The sequence below is a fragment of the Mya arenaria genome, chromosome 1, assembly GCF_026914265.1.
Source record: "Mya arenaria isolate MELC-2E11 chromosome 1, ASM2691426v1".
NCBI classification, from domain to species: Eukaryota; Metazoa; Mollusca; class Bivalvia; order Myida; family Myidae; genus Mya; species Mya arenaria.
The window spans coordinates 35,393,945-35,418,667 of record NC_069122.1 but is presented as its reverse complement, the minus strand read 5'-3'; the positions used below and the strand labels follow the sequence as shown (position 1 = coordinate 35,418,667).

General features: G+C 34.5%; 3 protein-coding genes across 5 annotated transcripts in view; 1 reads left to right on the top strand and 2 right to left on the bottom strand.

Annotated features, from left to right (window-relative positions):
• Positions 1-484: 484 nt before the first annotated feature.
• Positions 485-8,640, bottom strand: LOC128226736 (protein FAM221A-like). Its single transcript, XM_052936757.1, has 8 exons — positions 8,494-8,640; positions 5,775-5,853; positions 5,383-5,477; positions 4,921-5,111; positions 3,613-3,822; positions 3,044-3,157; positions 2,700-2,824; positions 485-1,363 (listed from the first exon to the last, which is right to left on the bottom strand). Exons 1-8 carry the CDS (start codon positions 8,568-8,570, stop codon positions 1,148-1,150), a joined length of 1,107 nt encoding a protein of 368 aa, XP_052792717.1. The 5' UTR covers positions 8,571-8,640; the 3' UTR covers positions 485-1,147.
• Positions 8,641-9,502: 862 nt separating this feature from the next.
• Positions 9,503-12,675, bottom strand: LOC128234282 (partner of Y14 and mago-like). The gene is made up of 3 exons (XM_052948437.1): positions 12,555-12,675; positions 11,809-11,905; positions 9,503-10,979 (listed from the first exon to the last, which is right to left on the bottom strand). The coding sequence occupies exons 1-3, from the start codon at positions 12,604-12,606 to the stop codon at positions 10,517-10,519; spliced, it is 612 nt and encodes a 203-aa protein (XP_052804397.1). The 5' UTR covers positions 12,607-12,675; the 3' UTR covers positions 9,503-10,516.
• A 5,282-nt stretch (positions 12,676-17,957) lies between these two features.
• Positions 17,958-24,723, top strand: part of LOC128229860 (polypeptide N-acetylgalactosaminyltransferase 5-like) — a 96,274-nt gene continuing 89,508 nt past the window's right edge. For all 3 annotated transcript variants that reach the window (XM_052941741.1, XM_052941750.1, XM_052941766.1), the window contains exon 1: positions 17,958-18,065. The gene's annotated coding sequence lies outside the window, so the exon portion shown is untranslated. The remainder of the gene's footprint in view (positions 18,066-24,723) is intronic.

Sequence of the window (24,723 nt, the reverse complement as noted above, 5' to 3'; positions counted from 1 at the left end):
GCCCAAATAAAGTCAAACCAATTAGGGTGCTGGTCATGTTTTAGTGACATCTACCAAATTCGACGTCTCTATGATTAAGCGTTATTTTAAACTTCCGGTCAAAACAACCATGACCTTTGACGCATTGACCTCAAAGCAATAGGGTTTATCTCCTGGTCATGACCAACCTACCAACAAAGGTCCTTGAGGCCCTTGGGCCATAGCGTCCTTCAAATATTGATTGGAAACCGATTTCAGCTTTCGGCCACCTACAGCTTGACCTTTAATCCATCGACCTTTAAATTAATATGGTTCATTTGCTGGTCATGACAAATCATAATAACAAAAACTGAGGTCCCTGCACCAAAGTGTTCTTCAGAGTAAAATTTAAACCAATTTTCAACTGAAGGTTACCGCGATCTTGACCTTTGGCAAACTGACCTCCAAATCAACACACTCCATATATTATGGTAATAATACAAATTTTATCAGTAAAACGGCAATATAAAACACAGATTTATTCAACAAACACAACAAGCTAAACAAACAAGCCCACCCAAGACATGGTCATACAACATTTTGTCAATGAATTATGAAGAAAAAAATCATCAAACTGATCACCGTAACAGACCTACATAAATATACTTATTTATACATGATCTTCGATTTTAATACAAAAAAATAGTTCACTATTTTATAGCTTTAATTTTCAACAAAAAAGTTAAAACATTTTCAATAAACTTATTCTCTCTGGTGTAATTATCCCCTTTAAGGGACTCGTCCACGTTTTTAGGGTCAGACATAGAAATAACTAAGTTCGTGTGTGTACACGAAATTCTTGTAACAAAGATAAAATGTCATCAAAAGTTAAAATCAGAAATATTTTGGTAATAATTAATTTAAAATGTGACAGAAAATGTTCTATTTTGCCGAAAAGCTGCACTAGCACTTGGAGATTCAATGCTTTAAGGCTTGGATTTACCCATGTCAATTCAAATGATATCTTTTTGTTGATGTTTGATGATTTTAACAACTTTAAAAAAACTATATCTTTCAACATAACATTTGTGAGAGTGCAGCTTTTAGAGGCGTGGTCATGTTAACAATAGCACATATTGAGAAATAGTATTTATATAAAATATAGCCATAGGGACAATTATAAACAAAATCACTTCTTTGGAGGCTCGATTCTTCTCCCAACTCTTTGTTTACCGGCTGGCAATGCACGGGACGCCCGTGCTCTTTCTCGTTCGGGCCTTTTGCTGAAATGTGTGAAGCAAGATCGAATAACAACAGCAACGGTAACCCATGCCACCTTCAGTCTTAATAGGCACAAAACCAGTCCCAAAAGGGACAAAATCAGCTCAAAGGGGACATAACCAGTCTTAAAGGGACATAACCAGTCTCAAAAGGGACACAACCAGTCTTAAATGGACCTATCCAGTCTAAAAAGGGACATAACCTGACAGATATTTTATCCAGAAATTATGAGACTTGCTTTACATGTGCATATCATCTCTAAAATGGATACCAAGTTCCATGCGGATATCCTTAAAGTGACATTTGTATTTAAAATCAATACATACACCTGTATAACAAACACAAGTTTTGAGTGATAAACCTTTCACTACTTATTAAATGCATGTAATGCATTTATGGAAAATGTCAATTACTGATAACAAGAATGTAATCGTGTATTTAATAGCTGAAAATGAACAAATATTAATTTACTGGTGGGTCATAAAAGATTTACAGTGATCAGTTATAAGGTAGAAATACCGTGTTTTCTTTCAAATTAAACACGGTGTCCTTCTTCAGAATCATTGTTTTCGCTATTTATTCATCCTTTACGATAAATGAAAACAATTGTATTAATTGTGGTACATCTGATTTGGGAGTAAGAGTGCATCTTATATATCCAAGTTATGGCCAACACAAAAGTACTTACAGCGGAAACAACAACAATCAAATGACGATAACGTTGACAACAATGATATGACAATACGTTTAGCGTTTAGGTTTTACAGAGGACTGACGCTTATTCTCCGCTCGAATTAATCTATGAGTAAGGACTAAGGAGTATTAGTTTTATTACCGACTTCTTTTGGTGCTACATGTTGAGATGCTGGATTCAAATATCAACACCTGTTTGTCCAATAAACATGTTTTCTCTATCGCTGTACCTCTTCCAAGGAAGTAATCCATTAGTGTCAGCTACTTTAGTTAACAGCTTCTTGGGGTTCTTAAGACCAACATTTTCCGTACATCACCTCTCGTAGAATGTTGTACGTTGGTGCATGCAACTTGATGTGATACAAATCAGAGGTTACAAAACCTACCCTCTTCAGTATCTTCTCTTGTAGATACCACATACATGTTATCTACTGGTGCCTGCTACTTGCAGTGATACACATCAGAAGTGAAAGCTACATACGGTTGTTAAAACCTACCCTCTCCAGGTAATTATTCTTAAAGTAGTCCAGTATTACCAGTTGCGTTATCTACTACTAGCAATATTACAAAACTTTTGGTAAAGCTGCATGCGAGTCCATTCGAGGAAGTCCACCAGTATAGGCAACAACAAACATGCTATCTACTGGTGCCCGCTACTTGCATTGTTGCCAATTCTTAGAAGTCCATGAGGACCAGTAAATGCAGCGTCCGCTATTTCAGAGCTACAAAGGTATTAAAAGCAGCTTTTTGTGATTCTTAAAACCTACCCTCTCCTGGTATCTCCGTTCGTAGAAGTCCATGTCAGACTCCCCTGGCCGTTTCATGGCCGACATTCTTTCAGCCAGATCAGCATCTATTTCCTCTTGGCTGGGACCCTGGCCACCGTGTCGGGCTTAAAAATGGGACAAATGGAATGAGACAACTATCATTGAATTTGGATTGTTATGACTTCTTTTTTATATATATATTCCACGTTTGAATTATTAATACCAAGTACAAAATGCACTAGTTAGCAAAACATGGTTGGTCTCGTACTAGTATTTCTTTAGAAAAGAAATAAATATTATTTCATTTAAAAAGAGAAATGGCACTTTGATTAATTTTTTTGAACCTGCAATAGCCCTTTGGTTGGTCTTATGTTGTTTTATAGACTCTGCGTTTACACGTAGAAACGGATGGTCTGATGATGTTATGGGCTGGTTAAGAAACTCATCGGGCGGCGCTCCTGAAACAAAGGGTATTTAAAGTCTAGTCTCCAAACAGACTTAAAATCAATATAAGATTAGTATTTGTTAAAATATACAAATTAATCATGCATAATGTTAAGGTCATTGAACATACCGGTATTAGTGACGTATATATTAGAATTACAGGTATATTCGTTTTACCACAAAACAGTGGATAAGTAGAAGCAGAGTGTAAGTTACGAACTACACGTTCTGAAACTATTATACATGTAGTGTACAAAGCGTTATTATACATCTCGTCGATTTATGAATTTTTTGGTGTGAGAAATAAAAATGGAGAGTCAGGTTCTGTCCGTACCCACCCCTCATAACTATGTGTGAATATGTAGAAATATATACAAATGTACTATATACATTTACAGTAAAGTCAATTAATACACTTTACGTTCTCAGAATAACCTAATTTAATTCAATAAGATCAACTCACACATACCCTGACCACTAGGATCTAATCGCATGTACCCTTCCGCAAGAGACGAGAACCCCGTCAGTCCTCCCATGGCCTGGTAAGGTACGTCCTGGCCCACGGGATGCCCTCGGGCCAACCTCTCCTCTCGGGTCTCAACAACCATGGAGTGAGCAAAGTAGGGCTGACCACACCCACAGGTGTAGGAGCTGGTGAAACCGCCACATTTGCAACTGCCTGGATATACAGAAATTGATAATCTACAAGAGTGATCCATGAGCAGCTCCAGCCATTCCTTAGACAACAATCATGAATGTGTGAGAAGCAAGGTGTGGAAGACTGGTAAAGCCTAGAATAGCGTACCAGTGGAACTAATTTCTGAAGTATCTTTGAAACTTTCAACGATGTCTTCGTCGCCAATCATATTGAGTTGGATAATTATGGCTGACCACAGCCACAGGTTAATGTGCTGGTGAAACAGCCACATGTACACCTGCCTGAAAAGTTAAGGTACGAGCGCCAAATAACGTATCACTTTTTGTATTGTGATAGTTTTTTTAAAGGGTTTTGATTGGTCAGTTCGAACAATATGTGTTTGATTTATTCATAGAAATGTTCTATTTAATGTGTGACGTTGGCTTATCAGTAACGTATGTTTGTGCACATTTGAATACCTTGAACCATTTTAAGTTATGACCAAAGTTAAAGGCTTAACACGCTGACGGACAATCTTTACAACTCGGCCATTTTTGGCATTGACCTGATAGACGGTGACCGAGATGTTCCGATAGGTTGACGACGAGGCCGACGCCGACAACGACGTTACCTCAATTTCTTTCTTCGAAAACCAGACAACTTATAAACCATTTATATAATTAAAAGTTTAGCGCTATTTTTTCCAAACAAAAGAGCGAACGAATTTATTTGGACTGTCTATCTCACACAAAATGGCCGTAAAACGGAATTTACCAAAAATACCAATAGCTATGTAATTAAGAGTGAAAACGCCAGTATTTAGGATTGGCAACGATATTCTAAGAACGGCTCACAGTAACTAGCGTTTAAGAAAATTCCTTCTCCAAACGACAGCACTCGTCTGGGTTGTGTGTTTTTCAGTCTAACAAGGGACATAAGAGGACAAAAATTACAGCCAGAGTTGTGGGCCTGCTGTAAATGAGCGTATTCTCTCTGGTAACATGTATACCAAGTTGTATTCGAATATATTGAGCCATTTTTGAGTATTAGTTAAAGATTTTGCACAGCGGTGCCGACGACGCCGAAGACGAAACGAGGGCTTTCACAAAACCATGACATTTTTTTGGAAAAGATGCATACCTGTTTTGCATTTGTGTGGCGGAACAGCTGAGTGATCTGTGGAGAAATGTTTGCAGGAACACCGGATGGGCTGAGTACCGACCTTGGGGACAAAGTGGTAGCTCCGGCAACCACAACCTTTCACCTTACATGGGAGCAGGATTGGACGTTCCGTGGGTATTTTTTCAAAGTCCGTCTTATGTTGATGGTACCTGATTATTAAATAACATTCCTGGTCATTATCAAATTCGTTACCTCAAAGATTTCTTTCTTTAATCACAATTAACACTGGTCCCAGACAGAATTATAGGCATCTATAGGCCAAAATGTCGGTTTACTAAGTATATGTACAATTTTAGTTACCTATAAAGTTTTCAATTTTGTTGTAGTACTAGTCAACTTGTCTGACGACTGCCCCACGCATTCCATACTGGTGTTTTTTTACCCTAATAAGGTCTACAGCACTGATGGTAAACAACTGACCTATGTTCACAGAAACAGTTATGCTGGGGACCAATCAGATTACAGTCCATGCCAGTTGACGACGTCCAGGCGGTAAATAGGCGATTTTTCATCCGCTGCAAAAATCGACCATATGGTAAACCTATATATATATCTATAAGTAAAAAAGAAGTTATTTTACTGAAGAAGAACAACAACAAAGTGTATTGAAAGTTACCAATTCCTCGTTTAGTTGAATCAATAGTTGTGTGAAAGAGCCCCAAATCGTGTTTCGCGGCTTATAGAAGTTTTCCCATATTAAAAACATGGTAAAAGCGGGATATACGTCGTTGTTTCTTTCATATTTTTTGTACTCAAAGATTGTATGAGACAGCAAACTGACATTGCTTTTCCATTAGTTCTCTTGCACATACCATGGGAAGCACTTTCTTCTTGTAGGCTTCATACTGCTCTGGTGTAAACGTTACACCGCCGTCATCTTCTCCCACTATTCTGTAAAACAAAAGACAAAACTGCATGACTTTGACGGAGCCTTATGATGCGTTAACAAATATACAGTTTACAAGAACACTGTTGTCTGAACAGATTGCGGATTTTCGTCTATGTATGAACAGTATAAGGTAAAAAAACAATCTGAGAATCAGGCTTAAGGGCATGAAGGAAGTGATAGAAATCGATGACGTCAAAATGTGAACGGAGCACGAATTTCTTGTATTTTTCATATAATCTTATTTTCGTCGAACTTCGAGATAATACGCGTTCTCATTTAACAAAACATTAAGCATTGGACAATCTTGAATTTGTTCATCACCAATAATTATAAGTCACTCACAAACCTGAATTTACCCGGTCACCTTAAACAAACAATTTCGTTGTTATTTTATGCCTAAAAAATTTCAAAGTTTATTGTACACTCTGCACACATAATACATGTGATACGAGGTTTATAACAAATAAACATACACAAATTAAATCGGTCAAGCTGTGTAAGTACTAATTTTATTTTATGCCCAAAAGGGATTTGAAATGACAGTTTATTGTAATTTATCAGAAAAGCGCGCCAAATTGTTTCCGAACGAAACGTCATTTCGGAAATGACGCCGCTGTATTTGTGTCCCAGCCCTGTGCGCGCTGACGTTTGAATTGGAATTGAGAGCGGGCTAACATTTAAAAACAGTTTGAACGGTGAACTATTATTTTTATTTCACTAATGAATCTCTATAAATCACCTGAAAGTAGAAAATGAAACGTCACTTGGCGTCGTTTGTTGCGCCGTCTTGCTCTACCTTACATTTAAAAAACATTCTTCACACAGCAAATTCAATGCACCTAAATGAATATATGCAATTTAAAAGAAGATATCTGTTACATCATAGATAACATTTATCTAAATTGAATGTTTCAGGTAAAGTGTCCATGTAATTGTTTTATTGGCCACCATAGTGTGGAGTTCATTATCGTCATTCTGTACATGTCGTCTGTTCGCGCTATTTTGAAAAGAAAAGACCAAATTTAACAGTCATTGTTTCTGTTACTTTTGAAAAGCTTAATTGCATTGCAGATATAAATGTTTTGCATACATGTAGTTTCAATATGGCATTCTTTGTTAACTTGCAATGCATGCTTTTCCTTCTCCCTAAAATCTTGCCATTTGATGTGTTTATTTACTTTATTATGATTGAAATTGTACTTTGATGTAAGTGCATGGGATTATTGACAAATTATTCGCACTTACTGTATAGTATTGCGCCGTGAAATTAATATAGTTTAAACAATGAATAGACTTGTTTGAAATTCATGTATTTTGGCAACATGACATTTATTTGAAATTCTATACAATTTTTACATTGATAAAGAAAGCTATTCGCGAACCCAATATCCATTCTATATACTTGTGTACAAAACAGTATTGACGAAGACAGTTTAAAGTTCATTTATTCAACATATTTTTGACAAACAATAGAACAAAAGATAGCAAAAATATGATGAACTATATATGTGTAATTCAAATGATCACAGATATGTATAATATTTTTAAGATACTAAATTATTCACATTCTTGATTTGAAAAAAATAACGATTGTTTTATCTATGCGTAAATACTAACAATATCCATGCATGAAACTGACACATACTGGTAAGCGACCCCTTTTCGCCCGGAAATGGAGATTTTGCCTTCGTCACTTTTGACACAAGATAGATATTACGATAAAACTTTACACTCGCACAGGTTGTATATGTATTATACTGTACATGTGTGCTTAAGTTAAAAACAATGAATGCTTGGTGTGCCCATGTTATTTCGGCAGCATTTGAAAGGGTTTTATGTCTAGATAAAGAATGCATATGGAATTATACTGTGCCATACGCCATGATACGTATTAAGTATAACAACCAGGTTGTTGGAACATTGAAAGATTGCAAAATTGTTCATCTCACATCCAAATTCAGTTTAAATAACGAACAAAAATACACACTGCACACCCTGATACAGTAATGTTATCATTGTGTTATGATTTATCAGCAGGTACAATGTAATACACTTTCCAAAAGAAATATGAAAGTTATATGTGGTGATTAAACATCAAACATCATCGCAAATGCAAGAGATTAAGTAACTAGCTATTGTGTGGGTTGTATACCTTACTACCCTTTTAAGACAGCACGTGAGCAATCTACATGAGTTTTACAGCCTAACATATTAACTGCGTTAGTCTATGGAACTAAGGTGTCATGTAGTCCAAAAAATCGTATGTCAAGTTTTCTAACGAATTTGATATGACATACATCCAAAATATCAAAAAAGAACAAATTAAATGTCTCATCGTACTTTCTCAGAATGTTGCTGACAACACATTTTAAACATTACTGGACAGTACGTTCCAGCTTCAACTCAGTAAAAATTACTAGTCCAAATTGCAGACACCTTTTACTGAAGGATACTTTGACGTTTTTTTTTACGATTTTTGATATGGCAAATCCTTCACCATTAGGGATTGGAAGAATCCCGTATAACACGTCTATTTTTTAGACTATAATGATTACCACAAAGTAAAGCTTCTACTAGATTTTACACTTATTTAAACATGCATATTGCTTGTGATTCTCGTGACAATATTTTAGATCACCTACCTTTTGTATTCTAGATAAGCGTCCACACTGGCTGCAGCATTTCCTCCAAACTTCATATGCACCATACGATCACCCATTTTATTGCTTTCAACGTAGAAAATGACAATTCAATGTAACTGTCAAAATTATGTGTGTTGCTATATGTAAACAAACTCTGTGTTAACTAGACGCTTGCTTGGTTAAATACTACTACTATCATTGTGACAGGTTAAAATTAACTATTAGTTTGTATTAATAAAATCAATCATTAAACCCATTTTATTGTTTTTATCAACTCAACACTTTAAACTTCAAACCATTTCATTATTTGCACTTAATATACGCTATTATAAAAATCCTCTAAGGCTCTATTATATTCTTAAACAACTGTGTTCATACTCATGATCTTGGATTTGGTGTAAAAGGGGGCTATACTTTGACGTCCACCCCTGCCTAGATCCAAAAAAGATGTGGTGTAAGCGAGTTTCAGAGGTTTGGGATTCTTATGCAAAAAAAACTTGGTATCTAATTGGGCATTCTACAGTATTTTTTTAAATATTTTTCTGCCATATTTATAATAAAAAGTTCACTGAGAAAATATTAGCAGGACTGGTGTGCATCCCCCATCCCTGAATCTGTGATTGGTTAAGGGTTTAAGAGTATAAGGGACCCTACAATCATGTTAATCTTTATGAAAACAACACTTGGAAGTCTTGTAGAATCTCAACTGATTTTATTTTGTATCCATATTTGCTAATCTTTCAAACACGTGAAAAATGAGTTGATGGTTTACATCACTGGCAGTGTTACAATTTCCCGACCCTTCAAATATCAGCGTAAACAGTTAAAATCATCATATTAAACTGTGACTTAAGTCCCTTCAATGCAGATATGTCCATTGTTTACTTCATAACACATTCATTTAATATATAAAACCTTTGTTATCATAGAAGGATTTCTGTGCGCATGACATGAAAGGGTTCAATCTGCTCTTTTACCAGCATCATAGAAAAAAACATCAATATTATTTTACATTTACTATTTATTTTCATTTTGTATTTACATTGCAATGGGTAAAAATCATTCATGTAAGTAATAACAATCAGTTAATAAAATATAATTATCACACCAATCAAATAAAATGCTAAAATATACACATCTGTATAAACACCTTGGAGGATCTTTGTCGTAATTCCACAAATCTTATAATGGTAGGAACATCACAACTGGCAACAATTTAGCTTCTTTCATTTCCTCAAATGTGTTTTAAATTGTCTGATTTAAGTCTAAAGGTACCGGTAAATTTTTATTTTTAACTTGACTAAGGTTTTTTCACTTTACGCCTAAAGACCTTAAATTCAACGAACCCCAGGACTGTTAATCACTGTGTACAGTGGTTTTTTTTAAAAACTTGTTTAGTCTTATATGGACATATTCATTTCCTTACTTCACAACTACCCTTACATGTATTTACATTGAATAAAATTATGATACATTTAAATATCAACTACTACATTATTTATCAAGTATACACGAACTCACAGATTGTTTAAGAAATAAAACATGACAATAAAACACTATGTATTGATTCCCTAACTATATACCATTCTGCATTATGTTAAGTTCATATTTTAATTTCTCGGTCATGACTCTTTTTTAATTGCATGTTATACAATTCCATCCAAGCTTTCCAATTTAAATGCACTTTCTGTAAATAAATCACCAAGTTTCAACTCCATTAAAATTGATTGTCAATTAAAACAATCAGCATCTAAATTAAAACACTTAAAAGTTAAAACTTTACATAAACCAATCATCAACCTTCAAGTTCCAATTGTAACTCCTCTATCGCATCAAATTGATTGTCAATTAAAACAATCAGCATCTAAATTAAAACACCTAAAAGTTAAAACTTTACATAAACCAATCATCAACCTTCAAGTTCCAATTGTAACTCCTCTATCTCATCAAATTGATTGTCAATTAAAACAATCAGCATCTAAATTAAAACACTTAAATGTTAAAACTTTACATAATCCAACAATCAATCATCAAGTTCCAATTGTAACTCCTCCATCTCATCAACTAAGGACTGTTTCTTTGAGATCTTATCCAGCTGGTCCTTCTCTGGTTGCTTCAACTCCCCTGTCTCTATCCTTCTCTCCAAGTCCTCAATCTGTTTCACCTTCTTTCTCAACTGTCTGACTTTCCTCAGCGTGTCTTGCTTGTCACCCTCAACCTTGTCTTTTTTAGCATTCAAAGAAGTTCTAGCCATTTGTTCTGAGATATTCACAACCGGAAGTCCTGATTGAGTTACCGACACTGTCTGACCATCCTGTTGTTTTTTCTTCTCTTTTCTCTTGGCATTCTTTTTTGCTGCCTTAGACATGTTATCTGTGTTTTCTGATGGTTGTTTGTTGCTTGCTTGTGGCGCTGTATCAGGATTGAGGCCCGGTGGAAGGGAAGACATGCTGCTTTTCTGCCACTGAACACCTTTGTTCTCATACCTAAAGAATAGTTTTTGTCGTGTCAGTGATCTTATCTAATGTCAAAAAATTATATACCTTGATTCCTTCAAATACTTGATCAGAGAAGGTACATTGTATGTTGATTTTAATTTCTTCTGAAAAATTTTCATGAAAGATATCTCAAACCTTAAATGTTAGACTCGGACCATAATTTTTACCATTTTAGGAATTGAGCCGGGCCTTTTCACAGTCATTGAAATAAAACTTTGGGATGAACAAGCCTGAATTCTTATATTACTGCTTGGCATGAATTATTTTAACAAGCCCTGCTATAAAAAAAATTCAGAATTTGAGCAAGCCCGGAACACATTTAAGTAGTGCAGGGCTTGCAGGCTTGTGTTAATTTCAACCACTGTTTTCAGATTGGTAAAAATGCTCTATTTTGACTGAATTTGGAAATTAAAAATTTCCCTAGAAATGAACAAGATTGGTTTTAAAAAATAGACATAAAAGATTAAAGGTATATTTATCAACTATTTCATACAAAAACAATGTGAGTGTCAAATTAAAAAAATTAATATCAGAAAAATAGTTTTTGACAAAAAATATCACACAATTTGGAATTTTATCTTCACACTAGGTTCAAAAGTATATATGATTTATCACTGGGAATGTGGACAAAAATTTCAGCCCAAAATTGGTTAAAAAAAGCGATGTAGTTCCTATTTGGTAGTCACTGAAAGTCTGACATCTTTTTTATACAATAATTTAAAAAAAGAATTCAGTGCTATATTTTAAATTCTTTCAAAATAAGCAAATGTGAGTTGGGCTCAATTTCAGTCTTATTTCATACATCTGATATACTTACGTTGGCACTTCTTCCTGTGGAACATAACCTTCCTTCACTCGACGTGGTTTTCTCCATGACCCATCAGGGCGCCGGCTTGCAGGAATAAATTTCTCACCTACATTGAAGAAATATAAATAAAATGAACTGGATGTCAAAGGCGACATGAGTACAGCAGTATTATGCACCAGTCAATTGTAACCACTGCCCCCCAGGTCCAGGGAATAAGGGGACTTTGACTTTTGGTCCAGCCAAGCCTGGGTAAAATCCCCGCCCTACGGTAAAATCCCAGGTAAATGCCTCCGCACCCCAGGGACCATAGGTAACCCTGCTATTTTTGTTGCAAAGACAAAACCGTCGTATTCACCCGGCACAGCGGGGCCACCTGAAAGGTGAAACCATGGCCCATTTCTCCAGCTATCCCTGGTATACCACTGGACCTGGGTGAGCCATGGTTTATACAACATTGACTGGTGCATAACATTGATAGCAAACTAATGTTCAAATGTTAACATGTTACAAAATTTGAGCTAGAAAAATGTTTTTTTTAGTTTTAGCCGTAATAAAATTACATCAAAATATAAAATTATAAATAGCGAGAATGTGAAATTTAAAACCACGGACCTATTAACTAAACATGGTTTATAGATCCGCGTTATAACTTATAAATTTAAGATCCGAAACTAGTGTATCCGAATTCTACACACAATTTCACTACCTAGCTTATTTTCAACCCACAAAAAAGATACACTTAAAATGATAAACACCTGTTAATTCATCTTGAACAATTCCCGTTCGTTCGATCGGGGCAGCTGCCATCTCTTTTCTTCTAACAGAAACCAAAGGCAAAGAAACCGACTGCACTGTGCTTTCTCGGGTAGTACTCGTTGCAAAATCGAAGGAAAGAAATAAAACCAAAAAGAAGAATGGTCATAGAAAACCATTCAAAGGCAACCGGCTCGAGGTTTCTTTTATGATTGTAGTTGTTTTGTTTTGTTTTGATTTTTAATTTTTTTATTGAAAACTTGAACTTGACCTCAAAATGATAATCGAAAAGAATGTTGTGCCTTGAACTTCACATCCCTGAAAGACAAAGATCCTCCAGAGTGGGTGGTCCCTGTACACTTATGGAAGAAAGATGGAGGAAAACTTCGTAAAGAACCAGTTGCCACAGCAAATATTTAAACCAACAATACCAATCGTGTGCTTGAGGAACTAGTCAGCAAGTTTACATCATATCCGGGTTAAGGATTTTGTCATGATTCCCATATCATTATACTCCTGTCACATCTTCATCAAACGTCTGCATTTTTCAAGAGAAAATATCGCTTCAAAGCCAGCAATTACCGACCTGTGTCATTGACCTTCATGTGTTGTAAGCTCCTGAAACACATCTCATTGAGTTATATGATGAATCACATCGACACGAATGGTGTCCTTACAGTTAAGCAGCATGGTGTTCGAAAAAAATACAACTATGAAGATTCTTACTCTTGTAACGGTCCGCTATAGGCGGATGTGCGTTCATAGTCTCCACTTCTATGCACTTGCTAGAAAGCTCAGCTGTCCTGTGAGGCATAGTAAGTTGGAACTTCAACAATCGTTAAAGCTCTGCTTTCCTGATGGTTGAAGTGTAACAGTCCCCTGTAGGCGGCAGAGGTCTACAGCGGCGGGTGGTGCGTTCATAATAATAATCCGTATAAAACGGAAATACGTTCATACCGGATGTAAACTTGGTAGGAAATATGCAAATTACCAAAGCCCGGGCTATGTGAGAATAGAGAAGTTAGTGTATATAAAGACCAGTGGACCCCTTCATGGTCGAGCATGCTTTTCCCTGAAGGGATCTGTTGGTGTTTGTTTCATTACGCCGAAAGCTCAGCTATCTGGTGTTTGTAAACTTGTTTGACGGCGCACGTTACTCTCTCCAACGGTTGGCGAGCTTTTGTATTCCATGATCAAATGAAAGCAAACTGACCTTACAGAACCTGTCGCTCATCTTCGAACTCGTGCCCGTCTTTGAATAAAAAAAATACACACAGCGAAGTCTCGAGAACACGCACGGCGCGCGCGGGATCAAGCCTAACGCAGCTGATGGGCGTGGGCAGACCTAACGCTAAAACCGCCATCATGCAAACATTAACAGCAACACTAAGTACTACACTAGTGATGAATGTTCCTTTCCCCGTTGTCTAAAAAACTTCTGACGGTCTCACGGTCTGAGGCATAGAATGACTGTTTCAATTATTATGTTATACAAATAATATGAAGAATATTATTAAATTGGGTATCTGTGAGATATTCAGAAAATGTCTGATTACAATTTAAGCAACTGTTTTAAACAATTAATACTTTTATTCCTTTTTTAATTCAGTATGTTTTACAAACCAGTAGCATAACATGAAAAGCACGATTTTTTTCCAATACCAATCATTTATTACAACATCAATATATAATAGCATATCAATCTACTGAAAATGTAACATGTTCTCTCTATTTACACCAGGCTATATTCCAATGAACGCTTGTTTCGGGTCGGCAGTAACACGTTCGCCCGTTGATCACGTGTTTATATCCGGCCATGATGACGTCACCGCTTGCAGTTACACATGTGCGGCCTGAAAAGAAATAGACAACGTAATAAACTATTTATCATCATAACGTAACATTAAAAATATCATTCCAAGTGGCGCGTTTACAGTAGAAAGACAGTAGTGCTGTTTATTCTATGTTACGTATTTGAGTTTATTCGTTCAAAGGCTACCATATTTTCTATTCATTTCTCTCTTTTTACATTGGATAGAATAATTTGGCAGTGTAATTTTTTTGGTGTTGTTCCTCTTTTAATTACATAATGTTTACGCATTAGTTTTCACGAATCACACTCACCTGATGGGCAATAGTTACAAGGCGATCCTGGTATAGGCATCGCATCAACACAGAAAGTTGGCAAACAAAAGTTTCTGCGCATGCGTGGAACAACTGCACATTCTGTACGCATGTCAAATAGTGAGAACGAGGCCCAAATGAACATCATCATCGTGACAAGCTTCATTGTGTATATTGCTGCAAAACATAAATATATTTTCCGCTCATTAATGGTTTTACATTCATGATTTTGTTGCATTTATAAATAGTTCTCTGTTAAAGAAAAATATTTCATCTATACAGGCTGATGTTTCAATTTGATGAATGTACTTCGATGAAATAACGATATTAAAACGATTTAAAAATGGTGAAAACACACAATTGTAACATGCCTACTCTAAGACCATTAAAATAGATTTTCAAATATAAGAAAACAATATTTGAAATAAACAATACAGTAAAGAAAAAAAAATATGTCATACATGTATGCCAAACATGCTTACCAGAACTGTTCAGGTAAACATTAATCTGTCAGTTGAATCAACTACATGCACAAGCTGCTTCCAACTAACTTAAAATCTGCGGGTGAATATTACAATACATGTAAGTCAATCTATGAACAATAGTATGTTATACAATCGCATGCCTAAGGTAAGAACAGCACAATGCAGTAACGCAAAATTAATTAATATTAAAATAAATTTGCAAGAACTGGTATGCCAGAGGCTTTATGAATGCGTCGATAAATTGTTCCAATGGTACCAACTCCGCTCAAGCTGAATGCTTAATTTGATTACCGTGTGTGCATCTATTAATTTAAACATATTTTATTCAACATAAATATCATGCATTGCAACATTGAATGTCACCAATCACTTGAATTTATTTACTGGAACTCTCTGAACAAAAAAACTGTCAAATAGAACTGACCATATGTTTACAATTTACATTATTGACAACTTCCATACATGTATATGCTAAATTATGCTTAAAAATTTATGTTACTTCAGTTTTCAAACATGCAGCAGTGTGATTTTAATCCATGCCAATATAACACTAACATACTTAAGCCAATACAATACTAAGTACTACATAGAATAGCATGGCCAGATTTAATCTAAAATTTAATCATGCCCTTGATATCAGAGTTCACTAATTTTAATCAATGTATCAAGATACATTTGCAGGCCCATAAACACGAGCTTAAATATAAATGTTTACGGTAAATCACCATAGCAATGCATACGCGGCGCAGTCCAAATTTATGGTAATTTACTCTAATTCAAAACACTGGCCACATTTTTTAGAATAGATGCATCCTGACTTCATGTATTATTAGTTTGGGATCATTTGGATTATTAAAATATAATTGCATAAGGACTTACTGGCCCTTTGGTGGTATTATTGACGTCTAGAAATGTTCTCCCTGTAAATGATATAGTTCTTAACTCAGATAACTGTTGTTCTAATTAATAAAGTTTAGAAAATATTATTTTTGCTTAAAATATAGTTTTGTTATATAAATTGTCTTTTTATTCAGAAAGCTGAAAACCAACCCACCCGAACATGTATAAATGCATATTATCAATTTGATATGGCTTTATGACCAGGATTTATTTTGATATTTTTAACTACTGGGCTTGTCCCTGTATTTTTCATTGTATTATTATACTGTTATAGTGTTTGCAAACGTACGTGCTTGTCACCCAGGTAAGTAAAGCACGAATGCAGTGTCATTTTGCATTTTGTTCTGTATTTTTCATTATATTATTATACTGTACTACTGTTTGCAAACGTACGTGCTCGTCATCCATGTTAGCAAAGCACGAATAAAGTGTCATTCTGCATCTTGTTCCAATGTCTGCACACGCTAGTATGTTACATTGTACAGTATGGCTTCATCCCACCGTGGCGCCATCACGACTCAAAGTGTATTTAAAATTAATAACACACACTTTTCCTGTTTGAAAAGACGTTTTGGTTTTGGTTGTTTAAGCGCGGTGTATACTGTGGGTCAGTATATTCCTTATCTTTATCATAATCCATTTCTAATGTTTGAATCGAACTTTGGACTGCTTTGTTAAATTCCAAAAACGATGTTTGGTCAATTTCGGTCGCTTTATTAATTAGATATACTTTTTATGAAATCGCCGACACACATCACACTTGCAAGCACTTAGCGGACTGAAACTAAAAAATAAATGGCATAAGAAAGATATGTTGCCAAGAAGTCGCCACTTCGTGAGTTCGATCAGCCCTTTAACCCATATGAGTCACCACTTAGACCTTAGATTCATTCAGAAACTCGAACAAACACCACCTTATTTTTCCAGATCCGGTTCGGAATGCCTTTAGTCCATGAAGGGTATGTTTGTAGAAGGAAGTTAATCTGCTAAGGGTATGAGTCTATAATATTCCTTGAATTCAACGCAAGAATCACAGTCTTGTCGTGATTCAATGTTAAAACGATCATTTTGTAGGCTTCACTTGATAGCAACATTGGCGCTGAACAATACTTTGCGCTCGTTTTTTTTTCGTCGAGCATTACCGGTTCTAGAATCCCCAGTGGTCACCAGTGTACATATTTAATAGTTTAAACGTTAATTCAATCAATTTCACACTAGGACGATCTATATCATAAGGGAGTACGATTTTGTTATTGGTCCCAGATATATTATATTTTGATACCGGAAAAGAACAATGAAAGTTTCTTTAAATCACAAATAGTGAGAAACTCCTTTTACGTCGGTAATTTTCACATGGACGGAGAGACTAGTGCAAAATGAAAATCCATTTTAAAATATATCTTGCGTTTTTTAAATGATTTTTAAATAGATTATGTTTCTTCAGCAACAAAAACACCTAAAGTTGTCTACATTTGACGACACTGCACCCCGCTCCCGGGAGAGTAGAATACTCCTGTCAAAACCTGGGGTGCGATTCCCAGCCATGATTATATTGAATGAATTCATTAATCACTATTTAAACATGATTCAACTTAATACATCTGCAACGAATATGTCATATATTTTAGTCGTACCAGGTGATGTTGATCATCCGAAATAATAATCGTGTGACTAAAATCACACGTCATTATGATAAATTAAATATTTTTCATAAGTCTGCCGGGATGGCCTCAGTAAAAAATTAAATTCATTTCGATAGTTTGCTCCTGTCTTCTGTTGCGGTATGTCACTCGATCATTTCTACCCGCTGCTCATCCAGTGCACTCAGCGCTTTGATGATCGTGACCATTTCTTGCTTCTCAATATTTTTCTTTCGGTCAATATGGAAACAACATACGGCGTTAAAGTAAATTCATCCTCTTAAAATTGATCTAGGAACCGAAAAACAGTATTGATCAATAAATACATCGGAAACAACTAGCAGAAAGCTTCTGCTTCCTTACTGTAAGAGTGGTATTTCTTGTTATTGTTGACTATTCTTTAAGTTCACGCCGAGATTATCTTCATTTTTTTTTTAAGGTTTACAGAATAAAATAGAAGTGTCACCAAGTGTCAGTCGTTCGTGACGTGGAATTTGATAGAATTCACAGATAGTACTTAATACTTTGCTGAACATTAACAAAAAAAATGAATAAACGAAAATATATATTAATTTTTTTGAAATATGAGTTTATTTTAACAAACATAATTAATAACTAGTAAAAGTTTTGTTTTAGTTTGAAAGTATGTGATGCAATTTTAATAGTGATCAAAATGATCACCTTAAAAATGTTCACCATAGTTATCAAAATGAACACAAGCCAGAATTAACCATGGGTTCAGGAAAACCTTTATCATATGTTGTATATTTACAGGCATTTCAAGAAAAGTACAACTGAATAAACGCAGTACATGTATTTATGCATCCTGGTAAAATTATCTCAACATCAATGACATTTTTGTTTCTTTTACAGTAACCAACAATAAAGAAACATTGACTCGATGAGGACCGATTTTAAGTATATTAAAGTTAACTGTATTGTTAATTGGTCAGTCAATTTATTAGTTAGTTGAATCAAATTAAAAAATACATTATTAAAATTGATATAAAAAACCTAAGAGAATCTTGATGTCTTATTTCCTCAGGTACACTCAGGGATCTGGTCATTTCGTAACCTAACCATTTCGTAACTGCTGCATCTTGATTATTTCGTAACCATTCTGTTAGTCAATTTGTAACCGTCAAGAAATCAATTGGTCATATGGTAATCACCATTTAACAAGGTGATAAAAAGTAGACTTAGCACCTAGTTAAGTGTATTGTTCGAACCTTGATGTATATGGCACAGCAACCAAGACAACAATTGGGAGACATTACTCAAATTCTAGCTAATAACAAGCCAATAATTTACGTTACTCAATAGTAATTAGATTTATATATATATATCATGGTAAATTAGAAATGATTTGTTATACTACCAAAATATGTTAATTATTTTCTTACATTTTGCTTACTTTTAAACAATAATTTAAGACTGATTGCGATGTATTTTTGAGTAAAATTACGTTTACATAAATGATCAAGGGTCATTCTTGACCTATTACATTGACTATATTTGTTTGAATTGTTTAAAACTAACAAAATTTTGTTCTGTTTTTTTCTCAATTGATCCATATTCCATTCCGCATACTTTATATCCGAAACCGACAAAAAACAGCCTAAAATTATTAGTTATGGTATTAATTTCCAATAACAAGATACAAAATTAAACATATCGGCACATTTTTAATACAATAAGCATATAAAAAGCGCATACTCTCATTCGGCAAACTCACTACATGTTACAATACTTCTATGCAATTTGAAAAAAATGAAAGTCTAAAGTTATATGGTCTATATATTTAAAAATATTGGCTTAAGGTCACAATTCCTCTCAATGGTAAAACATCTATGAATTAAAAAAATATAACATTTAATACTCAGCCTACTTATAATATTTCCTTCGCAACATAAATAATAGCTAGTTTGAATGTTTCTATTTGTCATAGTTTCAGAGTTTATTGGCAAATCGCACTACACTATTAGGAATAAAGAAGGAATACAACTACTAGATTTAACTTCAATTTTTTATGTTTTATACTTATAGTAAACTTATTTTGTAAAGTCAACTGCTACGATATGACCATTTGATTTCTTAACGGTTACGAATTGACTAACACAATGGTTACGCCAACAATGAGCGGTTACGAAATTGAAAGGTTACGAAATGACCATAATTCTACACTAATACAAGTATTAAAGATTTCCTTCAGGCAGAAAACCAGAGTCCTTGACACCATTTTCTAACCTACTGTGCATCCCTTGGACACCAAAAATAAACTTTTGAAGAAATTTGTCAGTAGTGAGGGTCCCATGACCCACGACTGAAAATATCGAGAAACCTGAAATAAATCATAAATGCTCAAATAGCTATTTAAGGTTGAGTCTGATGGTGTTGCATTTCATTTAAATGCCAAATCAAATTAAACATTTAAGTAATACTGTACACTTGAAGTCTTGATTTAAGTATCAATATCCATAAGACTCCTGACTTTCAGTTTAAAGTAGACATTGAAAATGTCCAAAATCATAGTACTATTTTCATTTAACATCAGGGTTATTTACTGTCACTATAATTGTGTAAATGGACTTGTTATAGGATGCTTTCACATCAGTAAATATCATGTTTATGTGATAGTTCAGCGTTGAACACTTTTGTTTTTCTGATCAGTTAATTATGGGCAAAATCTGGATCAATTTCCAATGCTTTAATAAAATTCCAGATTTTTGTTTTGAAAAAAAATAGGACCCCGAATAGGAACAATTGGCCCCAAACTAATTTTGTACAGGAGTGTTGGTGTATTCTTAAAGAAACAATCTTTATAACAGTCCTTTATCTTTTCAGTCTAATACTTAAAGCATTCTTGTTCATTTCTAAGCAAAATTATTATGTATTCCCAATATTGGTCAAAATGACAACACATTTTTTACATATCAAAAAGGCCCTGGCCCCATTCACAACATGGCTGACTAATTATCGTATGGCCTGTAGGAAATCCAAATTCAACAGACCAATGGCCTTGTACTATTTCAGGCCTTGTTCAATACATTATGTTATAAGCCTGCAGAGCTTTAACCAGGCTTATGGAATTAACTAGTCCACAGGCCCAAATGGCCTCTTCAACTATACTTTTGCGTAGACAGTTATTAGAAATGTTACTTTTAGATATGAAAGTGTGAAATATTACTTTATGTTTAGGTCTTGCCATTTATTTTTAAACAAGCCCTGGTATATCAATGCCAGAATTTGAGCAAGCCCAAAAAGCACTTTACCAGTGCAGGGTTGCAGACTTAAATTAAATGTGCTAATTTTGATCCCGTTGCAGATTAAAAACCTGCAATTGTAAGATTGAGGTGAAGCGGTCTTTGCAACCCAATTATTTGACTGTTACTTGGTTATTATTGGTTATCTTTTTTACCATTCATAAAAGGAAGGTTTGCAAGTCACACAGGAACTGTAACAATATCTGTACAATATCCCAACCATCAGGACAAATTGTATTACTCGTCCCCGGTGGACACATAGAACTCCGAGTAATGATATTTGGCGTACTGGATACCCAGTTGATAATCATATTTAGGGATAAATTGGCATCATTTTCGTCTAAAAACTAGCCATGGCCCTTTGTAATTGTGCAACATCGGAGCCTCATAAGTGGTGATCACCATTCATCGGGTCTTGTTAAAAGCACGGTGTTGCAAGCAAGAAATGTTGGAGATACTGTGATACACCAATGTATTGGAAATGACTGCATTGTGCCACTGGTTGATGAAGTTTTGTTTCATAAGATTTTGTCTGATAGTCTCTGACAAGATAGCGTGAAACTGAGTTATTGTTTTCTGCACTGTCGACTGTTGCAGTTGTCTCAATATACAAGTATTGACAGGGAATTTCTGTCCCAGGCCAGTGCGTCATATAAAAATATACATCAGCTTTTTGGTTGATGTGAATTTAAAGAACAACATTGCAGACATGCATTGTATTATTTGAGAAATTTTAAGCAAAAATCTTATGAATTTCCAGACTTGTGGTATGTTATGAATGTGCATGATTATTTTGTTGGCATTGAAATACAAATGAAATGACATTTAAAGCAAGAGTTTGTTATTTCTACCTAAAGCGCAGCCGACAGCATTTTTTTGCTGTTTTGGAGAATGGAAATAATGCTGTACGCCTTGACAACACTATTTAACAGTTAACATTTTCACATTTATAGTGCTGGGAATGCAATTATATGTCGAAATCGAGTTATATCCACATTATTACGGAATGATGATTGTTTTCCCATTGAAGTAATATAAGCCTTGTACTATGACCAAGATCATATCTTTATAAAGTTAACCAGCACAATTTGAAAAATGTTGATTGTTTTTCTCCAGCTTCAGTCGAATGTACTGTCATTTCTGGTAAAACAAATATACTGCCTCAAATAAAGTTGTTTGTTCTAGGAAATGATTTTGAAAATAACTATTTCTTGAAAGTTATCATTTTATGCATGTAACTTATTTAATCACAAATGTAAAATCTGGTTTTATTTTATTGAATCAGAACCTTCGCGAAAGACTTTGTGGTCCTCATTTTACAGTCACCAGTATATTAATACCGTTGAATGGTCCACATTGTTAGATAAATCTATCTTGCATATCATGCAAATTATTGACCTTTTCTATTCAACTTAGAAACTCTGGATTAGGTTTTGCATGTTAGTAATTCAGCAACTTCTTGATGTATTGTATTGAGACTTTTTACAATGTTACTCAACCATCAAACCTACTTGAATAACCAAGTTAGATATAACTGACTATTTCAAATATAGTGCAGATAATGGCCCATTTTTATCCGAAATACTTAAGTTAAGGTTTTGCATGTAACCACAATATAAAACAATATCTCAGCAAATACATCATGTTTTTCATTGAAACTTTATACAAGGGCTCCCAATTATCCAAACTTCTTAATGAATCAAGTAAGATAACTCTTTCTTTCATATAATATAAATTTGTTTCTTTATTATTCAACTTAAAAATTCTGGTTACAGTTTTGCATGATAGCACATTTAAGTCAATAACTCCCCAATTATTTGATGTATTGTATTGAAGCTTTATACTTTCAAGTATGATAACTCTATCCTGCATATAATGCCATTTGAATTATTTGACTTAGAAATTCTGGTTAAGGTCTTGCGTGTGACCTAAATTAATTAACAGTGATCCATTCATGTTTTACCAAAACTTAGCAATCCTTTACTTAAAAGCTGTGTAGTCGAGCATTGTCTCTGACAGCTCTTGTTGAAATTGTAACATTTGAAAGTATGATTTTAACCTGCTAATAATTTGACAAAAATGAACATTTATTATCTTAGTGTAAATGTATGACACCAACTGTTATATTTGACAGCTCAATCGTTCTTTTGTTTCACATCATGCAACTTCTGCAGTTTTAATTTTCTGGCTTAAATTGGATGAAAAATGATGATATATGGCCTATTGTGGTAAATTCCTAGCATGTTGACATGAACAGGGAAATTGAGGTGAAAACTGTATTTATGTTGAGTATGAAAGAACTTGTTTGACATTCATAATTGTTGTTATATTTTTAGCTACGGTTAATTGTCACACTGCTGGTGTAGTTGGCCATGACCGAGTTTTGTACAAATTTTAACCCATCTTCAATGTTTTCGATATTGACATGAAACTTGGTAGAAATACTAACCTATGAGGATACATGCACATGATGTTATAAGTCACACTGCTGCTGTAGTTGGCCATGACCAAGTCTTTTCACAACTTTTAACCATTCAGGTCTTCAATGTTTTTAATATTGACATGAAAAGTGGTACTAATAATAAAAATGATGATCCATGCACATTCTGTAATAAGTCACACTGCTGCTGTTGTTTGCCATGCATGACCAAGTTTAAGCATTTAACCATTCAGGTCTTCAATGTTTTCTATATTGACATGAAACTTGGTACTAATACTACCAATGATGGTATAAGCACATATATGTAAGAAGGCTAATCACTCTTGCTTAATTAAATGTGGAGTTCTGGCCCTTGTCAAACTGTGTGGAATAAAAAAGACTTGCATTGGATCAAACCTGTGATGCTTTTGTTTAATTATTTTTTTGTCTACAAAAATCAGATTAGCTTAAATCAACTTTGAATTTAACAAACTGTGGCCTTTTTCGAGATAAATGATTTTCTTCCTCATTTTACAAAACCAATGACGGACCTCTTTGCTTTGCCCTAAGGAACTTGATTCAGAAAAGATAAATTTCAGCATTATTAACTTGAGTTGAATGATATTAAAGTTGACCTCCAAGTATCAAGGCAAAGATCTGGGAGTAACTGCAAAAGCCGATAAAACTCATTTGACTTCAGAATTGCGTGTGGCCGGTCCTAAAACTTCTCTTTATACTACCTTTTGTTTCTAAACAATAGTTGGACTTTGGTATTGGAAATTCAAGTCAGTTTTCTGGTAAGTGAACATGCAGTGAATGGCTCTTTCATAAAGTTTCATCCAATTTGGAATAATTCATAGTTTCCAGGAGGCATGTGTGTTGGCTTTTTTCATTCTAGTTTTATTTCTTGGAACTTCATTAACATCTAAAGAGGCATGTTGGATGTACAAATATAGATTTATGCAGATTCTGATATAAAGTAAATTTATTGTCTCATTGTTCCTGTACGTTGACAATATTCTGTGCAGGATTGATTGTGGAGTCGTGAAAGTCATCAGCTTATTTTTAACACTTTCATTGGTTATGCAGACCATATATTATGAAAAATTCATAATCATTATGCCTTTGTGAGGTGAAATTCCAAATTCTAGTAATATGTTTCTGATTTCTTTTTAATAATGTTTAAGCAAACTTTTTTCTTGGTTTGAATACAAATGGGTTGGTTAGAAAATAATTAGTAAGTGATTAATTGTAATATATTAAGCTGCTGAAATGGTGTATTATCTTTAAATATGTATATATAAGGCTACACAAAATTGATGTTTCCTTCTACCGATTTG

Coding starts and splice junctions, on each gene's coding strand:
- LOC128234282 (XM_052948437.1), bottom strand. CDS start 12,606: ATGGCAGCTGCCCCGATCGAACGAACGGGAATTGTTCAAGATGAATTA. Junction 11,906..12,554: donor TGTTCAAGATGAATTAACAG/GTGTTTATCATT, acceptor TCTTCAATGTAG/GTGAGAAATTTATTCCTGCA. Junction 10,980..11,808: donor CCACAGGAAGAAGTGCCAAC/GTAAGTATATCA, acceptor ACTATTCTTTAG/GTATGAGAACAAAGGTGTTC.
- LOC128226736 (XM_052936757.1), bottom strand. CDS start 8,570: ATGGGTGATCGTATGGTGCATATGAAGTTTGGAGGAAATGCTGCAGCC. Junction 3,823..4,920: donor GCCACACAAATGCAAAACAG/GTATGCATCTTT, acceptor CTGTATATCCAG/GCAGTTGCAAATGTGGCGGT. Junction 1,364..2,699: donor AACGGAGATACCAGGAGAGG/GTAGGTTTTAAG, acceptor TGTCCCTTTAAG/ACTGGTTATGTCCCCTTTGA.